General features: G+C 34.6%; 1 protein-coding gene across 1 annotated transcript; it reads left to right on the top strand.

Moving 5' to 3' along the window:
* Positions 1–4800, top strand: LOC117692758 (uncharacterized). The gene is made up of 3 exons (XM_034481716.2): positions 1–132; positions 3377–3472; positions 3952–4800. The coding sequence occupies exons 2-3, from the start codon at positions 3391–3393 to the stop codon at positions 4344–4346; spliced, it is 477 nt and encodes a 158-aa protein (XP_034337607.1). The 5' UTR covers positions 1–132; positions 3377–3390; the 3' UTR covers positions 4347–4800.
* The last annotated feature ends 2409 nt before the right edge of the window (positions 4801–7209 follow it).

Raw genomic sequence — 7209 nt, 5'->3', positions numbered from 1 at the left:
TACAAACAATACATGTACATCAAAAGAATCATGCGCCATGCGTAAAAAGCTTGCGGACTCCTCGTTCCTCTCCAGAGAAAAACAGGGGAGTGGAAGAAAAGCTCTTGGATTACCAGACCATACAACAGAAAGGTCAGTGGGTGGTTAATCTCTCCTCTCTCTCTCTCTCTCTCTCTCTATCTCTCTCTCTCTGTTATACACCATGATATACTAGTACCTCAATTGTCGGGTAACTTAAAGACACGGGGTGTCAATGTCCTGGGTCTCATTAGTGTACTATGACCGACAATGTCAAGAAACATTTGTGTAGGCATGAGCTCTCTCAGTATTCTTTTTATTTACAGTATAAAAAAGCACTCTTTGAGTATCAGAGGTGATCAAATACGGTCAGAGTGATCAAATCTAATAAAGCCTGAAGGGCCTTATGATACATTTGATCACGTATATAATTTTCAGCAAGTGTACGATTAAATATTAAATTAGTCGTCGATGAAATGTACTGATATATGCGTTACAAAGGAGATTTGTAGTGTTATCACTGACAAAGATACAGGAAAATGTAAATATATTGGAAAGAACCCCGTCTCGTCAACTACACGAACAACGCGTTGTTGGAATAAGAAATACTTCTTTGAGTATTATGAAGTGAAAATTTTGGTCGGGGCGTGATCAAATCCAATAAAGCCCAAAGGGCTAAAAACAATAGCTTTGATCACGCCCCGACCGAAAATATCACTTCATAATATTCAAAGAATTATTCCTTGTTACTTATATTTATATTATTTTAAACCATCGTACGATTAAATATTTAAATATAAATAAGCAAACTCAGCTGGCGCCTGAATTTGGCGTCATTTGAAGTTATGGGTTATTTAGTGCATCGATATGTAGTGTTTAGTTACTAGTATCACAGGCAAAGACACTGGAAAATGTAAATATATACATATATTAACATTTTCCAGTGTATTCGTCTGTAATAACACATCGAATCGATTGTGTACTATACAGTTCAATAAATTCATTTGACGTATTTTGGGGTGCTAGCGGGGTTTGCATTCTTAATATTTTAATTTTAATCACACAACTGCTGAAAATTATATAAATACTAGATGATACCCCGCGCAAGCGCGTGAATCAACTCTTTAAACATTAAAATGATACAATGCTTTATACATAGAACCATATTTTTGTTCGTTTTTGTATATACTATGTTCATTTTTTCTTAATTGCTTTCATAACATATTCTTAAAAAACAGCATGGCTGGATATTTAAAGGAACAGACAGGGGTGACAAATATAAACCGAAATCATCTACATGTTGTACCTGACCTCCTTAATTCTTTTTGTTGCAGCTGCCTGGAAAAAAATTGCAAACTTTTTAATTTAATTTCAAACCAGTGAGTTGGTATTTAGTGCGTCGTGCATCTAAATTTTGTTCTTTAGGTCACATCTTACTATGAATTTTGTCACTGTTTCAGTTAAGAATTTAAGATAAAAGACTGTTTTGAAGAAAAGAAGAAAAAAATTTGAACCCCCTATTCAACATCCCCGTTCTATGCATATACATCATTTATCAACTGATATAGATCGACGTAGAACACAATTTGTTCTATGTTTACAGTTTAATGTATAAGGTTAACTAACAATCTGCCGTGTAAAAAAATCTATGAAATAGAAAACCCTTAGTGAATGCCCAATGGCAAACTCTCCCTTAGCTTTCCGCCATGACATTATTAAGTCTAACCGCGTTCATCGACAGCCGATCTGGAAAGTTCTTTCCATCAAAATTAAAATCGTATCAAATTGTTTCATTTTATTTATTAAGTTTTTTTAATTAACCATAAATTCCGATCAAAGGTATCAGCCTGCGATGCCTGACGAACTCGTCCTGTCTACCTGCGTCCTTGGTTACTCCGTTCTCGAAAGTCACAGTTCTATCCGATTTTTTCACCAGAGGTCGTGCTTTGCAACCGTCTATCCATTAAAACTAAAATCGCGCATTCAAGAAACGAACGAATTGACTCATTTTATTTATTCAATATTTGTCAAATATTAATTTCTATGTATAAATAAATAAATTCCCATTAAATATATTCACCCTTTACGAAATCATTCAATATTATTTAATTGCAAGCGTATATTTTGATGCAAACTCCAACTGACTTGGATCCGCCAAAGCGTGTCCACCACCTTACTCTCATTTTTGCTATTTCGGGCTGGTTTATCGAGAATGAAAGTAGGTTTTTAATTTAATTAATTCTCGGGTAAAATTCAATTATAGCTTTCGGACATCATATCACATGTGTTGAAATACCAAATGTATAAGCAATTACTCTGACGCAGACGTCTCGTATTTTATTGGCGAAATGTCTTAATTTTTAATATGGATAAGTAATAAGGAAACATTCTTTGAATATTATGAAGTGTTAATTTCGGTCGGGGTGTGATCAAATCTATTGTAAAGCCCTTCGGGCTTTATTGGATTTGATCACACCCCGACCAAAATTATCACCTCATAATACTGTGGTTTCATCAATATTCGTTGAATACCAATTTTCGTGGATTTCGTTCTTAAGTTGATCCACGAAATTAAATGTTCATTGAAGTTCAATTTCAACTAACATTTTGTATTGATAGGACCATTGGCCACGAATTTACGTATCCTTGAAACTGTAGTTTTCAGAAAATCCACAAAAATTGGTACCAACGAAAATTGATGAAACCACAGTACTCAAAAAATGATTTCTTATTTCCTAAGTTATGTAGGTGTGTTTTCCCGCGCTGTCTTTGAACGTGTTCAATAGTATAACGACCCGCTCTGTTCTGCTTGACCAGACTTTCGGTCTGTCTCCCAGATAAAAATCACTACAGACAAGGTACTACTATTCAACAACAAAAATTACATACAGCACCACTCATCTATATGAAAAAAAAAATAAAGTAGGTCTGAAAATCATCTTATCTGTGAAATTATCTTCTTTTTTCGTTTAAGGTGGTATGAGACACTTCCATGTTGTGACGTATTGTTTATCGAAATAAAAATAAAATGAAGTCTTATTATATAAGAAGTTTCTTTCTACATAACGTCACCTAACAGCGTAGCGCAGTGGGTTAGAGGGTTTACTATGAATCTGAAAGTCATGAGTTCGTTTCCCGCTTGGGGTTTATTTTTTATTACCTCTCCAAAAATTTCAAAAGCTATATTTTGGTCAAACAGTGTAAAATTTGAAAAATCCAAACCGGTAAAAGTATTCTAATTTTTATGTACTTTAATCCACATTAAAATCGACAGATGTCCCATTACCCCCTTAAACAGCAATTGTATTTGGGTTAATCTTTTCAAATTATGCCCTATATGTGTGTTTATTTTTTGAAGAATTCCATTCAGCAATGATGTCGAGTCCGACACACTTTCAGAGTTTTCTACTGATACTACCAACAGTCTTTGGACAGATGCACCTTCCAAACACAGGTACATAATATAAAAGAATGACGAAAGTAACGTAATTATTTTATGAATACAGATTTAATTAAATAATTTTTTACTGCCAGAGATGTTTTTTTTTTGTATAAATAATGGCAGCAAAAATATTCATAGAACATTAAAAAAGATAATTATCAGTTGAAAGTCATAATCGAAGTGTACGAATTTTTCAAGGTCACACAGGTAAATTACGGCCGGTATATAAAAGAGTGTTACAGTTTTTGTAAAAAAAATCTTCGACCAATCTATCATCTCCCTCGGCTTCTTCCAACTTCTTCCCAAATCAAATACTAGTACTGGGTATATGATTAAGTTATATACCTCGCATCTACGTCTTCAGGCAGCGGTCTTCATATTGGTTGGCGTGAATTCGTCAGTTCGTTGTGCAATAAGTGCCACTAGCCATTGCCTTGATTGAAACATATAACCAAACGGTAAGTAAATGAATAATGATTGTTTGTTGACAGGTATGCAACCTCTGCAACAGTTGGAAGCCTGTAGCTGTCAGATTCGCTGTTGTGCGGAACACACCTCCCCTCGCCGCCTGCCACCATACACAAACCAGCCACACGTCTACCACGAGTCTTGCTGTGGCTGTGTCTATTGTCCTTCCTTCATTGGCCCAGGTCCTTTTTTTCCCGTGGGAATGCCAATGCTGACCCCTCTAGCATCTATTCAAATGGCAATATCCGCACAACCTTATGAGGTGCCGGATGCCCCTGACCAGCCTGATGTACCGGATGTTCCAGATGTACAGGATGTTCCAGACGTACCCGAACTAATTTTACCAGATCCACCGGAAATTAAAAGCCCAGAAATCAAAGGCCCCGAGGAAGTTGAGCAAGACAGTGCAGAATCATAAATCTTTCGAGATTTCACTTCAGAGGAGCAGCTAATGACTGGTGCTAAATATTTAATTAGGAGGCTGTATTACAACGCACTTCTAAAAATTACACAATTTCAAAAAAGGCGTTAATTTTGGGACCAAGTCAAAGATTTAAAAAAAGACAATTTTTGTTATTTCAAAGTGCGTTGATATCGTCAATATTAACGCACTTTGAAAGAAAATTGCTCGGTTTTAATCGAAATACTTTATATACAACAATGGCGCCGCAAAGCGAAGCATCCCCTCGCTAAATGAAATATTGTGGGGGATGCATATTTAGGATATACATGTAATTGAAGAGACCAAATATTTATCTTCTTAAAACCTCTTTGAATTAAAACATTTTCCTTTGCACGCTCTATGGTGTATCCAAGGGGGATGTTATATTTACGTGATTGTACAATTCCTCTCAATTCTAGCGAAAATAAAAAACGGCTAAAATGTTTTAATATTTAGTTTAAATATAGTTTTATTCTCTTTTTTCAGTGACATAAATAACGCATTCAGACAATGAGTGTAGACAAATTTAAGCTTCATTACGGGTGAAGGCGGTCCGTTATTGCCTGACGTCAGGCATATCTAAGGTTTGAAAGTTGCATTCTCCGAAACAGAGCAGACAATGGGAGCAAGCAATATCATGATATTTAAGGTGTAAGTATTTTCATTCAAAATTGATGAAAATGTTAATTGGGATGTAATAACAACAGCGAGCAAGAGTTTTCAAATAAAAGGGACGTTCACCATGCAGTGCACGAATGTAATCCTGATTTAAAAATAAATCAGCATTCCACTATATTTGAACGGTGGAAAAGGGGGAGAGGGTAATCGCAACAAGTTGTAACATATTTTCTATTACGGTACAATGTAAGTAATAATTGATGTTGGATTATCATTATTACAAGAGAGTCATCAGTTTGGATTAAAAACAAATATATATTTATCCAGCTGGAATGTTTACTGGAGGAACCAAATTGCCAATGCGGGGTATGGCCCAATTTTCGTTCATTTGGGCGATTTCATTAATCTTGAAAAGGGATCATAACTCGCGTATCTTACTAAATGTACATTTCTACTTTTAATAATTACTAATCAAGTGTGTTTGTTAATTCGATAGATTTCTTCCAAAACATCCGATTCAAAGTATAATATACATGTATGTAGCTGTTAAAAAACAAATGTGAAAAAATTCATCTGACCCCCCTCCCCATCTGCCAATGGATGAGTTCATTCAAACAATTGGATCAAGATCTCAGCCGTTGCGTAATCAGTAAAGCAGGACTTCGCGCCATAATGTCTCATTGGTGTCTTCCCACTGAGCTAAAATAGAATTTTCTATGGGTGACTGATTTTAGCTAAGTGGGAATGGTGCTCAGGTAAGGGTGTCAAAGTTCAAAAGAAATAAATTACAGGTAAATCATAGTCTGTTCAATTACTGACCTTAGGTAAATTTTTGATTAAATAAAATAAATAACAGATTTTTAAGATTGTGGATTTTATTAAATAAAAAAAATTATTAATTTAAATGCATGTTTTAAAAGGAAATTTTAATATTTAAAAAGGGTTTGTTCTATTATTGATCTTAGGTAAATATTTATTTTATTTAAAATTACTCAATATTAATTCTTTTAAGCGATGAGAAGGAAAATGCAGACAAAGTTGCATTAAAAGGGGCATGGTCACGATTTTGCTCAAATTTGGATTTTTCTAGTTTACAATGCTTTCGTAAGGCATTTATGATTATCAACCAAACTTTTAATGTCAGTTTTTAGAGTTTTTTTTTTTTGTATATATTTATTTCATAACATACAAAAGAGATTTTGAGGCAAAACCTCCACAGAGGCCCTCTAACTATTCCTCACCTGGGGTGCCAGGGGCCCCCTGGATCGGAAGTTTGTTATATACAAAACATTTTTAAATATATAAATCAGAGATTGAAAAAGTTTACATTCTTATATTGATATATGAGACATAAATGACATAAGTTGATAACATAACATACAAAAGAGATTTTGAGGCAAAACCTCCACAGAGGCCCTATAACTATTTCTCACCCCTGGATGGGAAGTTTGTTATATACAAAACATTTTTTAAATGTAATCAGTTTTTAGAGTTAAGATATGTATACGCAAGATACAGAGCTCACTATTCTTTGTTATGTAACATAAACGAACAGTTACTAGCATTTGTCACATTGATCTGAGGTCTAAACCTGGAAAATTCAAAATGTAAACAAAAATATTGCCTGAGCCTTATTTATATAACAAATATTTCCAACGGAAGACCTTATAGTTTTCGTACGATTTCTTCTTCTTATTAAGGTCTTCCGTTTCCAGCGGAAGACCTTATAGTTTTCGTACTGTTTCTTCTTATTTTTTTTTCAAATTTTGTGCACGCGATTTCTTGAAAACCCTTTGACCGATATCGATCATTTTTTCCACAGATTATTGGGTGTGATCTAAACTTCATACCTTTTTCTCATTATTTGTGTCGTCACTTCCGGTACCGATTTATCGGCTATTTTGTAATTTTTTACGACTCATTTTGTGCAGAGCTGATCTCGGAAACTATCAGAGATATGACTATGAAATTTTCAGGATCTATAGTTTGAAGTTGTGCACTATTATGTTGTTTTGCGCCAGTGGTGCCATTTTGGAGCTCGTCTAGGCACGAAAATTGGGTACAAACTTTTAATCAAAATGTTTGCACGTTTTGATCGGTATCTTTTTATCAGTTGATATTTTGTTAAGACATATATAACAAAAGTTATTGAGAATCAAAAGTTCTCTCCAACAAAATCAAGGAAAATGGGCTGGCCGCTTCGTTTAGGGGCCAATACACT

Source organism: Magallana gigas, chromosome 3, assembly GCF_963853765.1.
Source record: "Magallana gigas chromosome 3, xbMagGiga1.1, whole genome shotgun sequence".
NCBI classification, from domain to species: domain Eukaryota; kingdom Metazoa; phylum Mollusca; class Bivalvia; order Ostreida; family Ostreidae; genus Magallana; species Magallana gigas.
This window is presented reverse-complemented; position numbering and strand designations above follow the sequence as displayed.

Excerpts from the sequence above, each read along its gene's own strand:
- LOC117692758 (XM_034481716.2), top strand. The coding sequence starts at position 3,391 with ATGATGTCGAGTCCGACACACTTTCAGAGTTTTCTACTGATACTACCA. Across the intron at positions 3,473-3,951 it reads GATGCACCTTCCAAACACAG|GTATGCAACCTCTGCAACAG; the intron begins GTACATAATATA and ends GTTTGTTGACAG.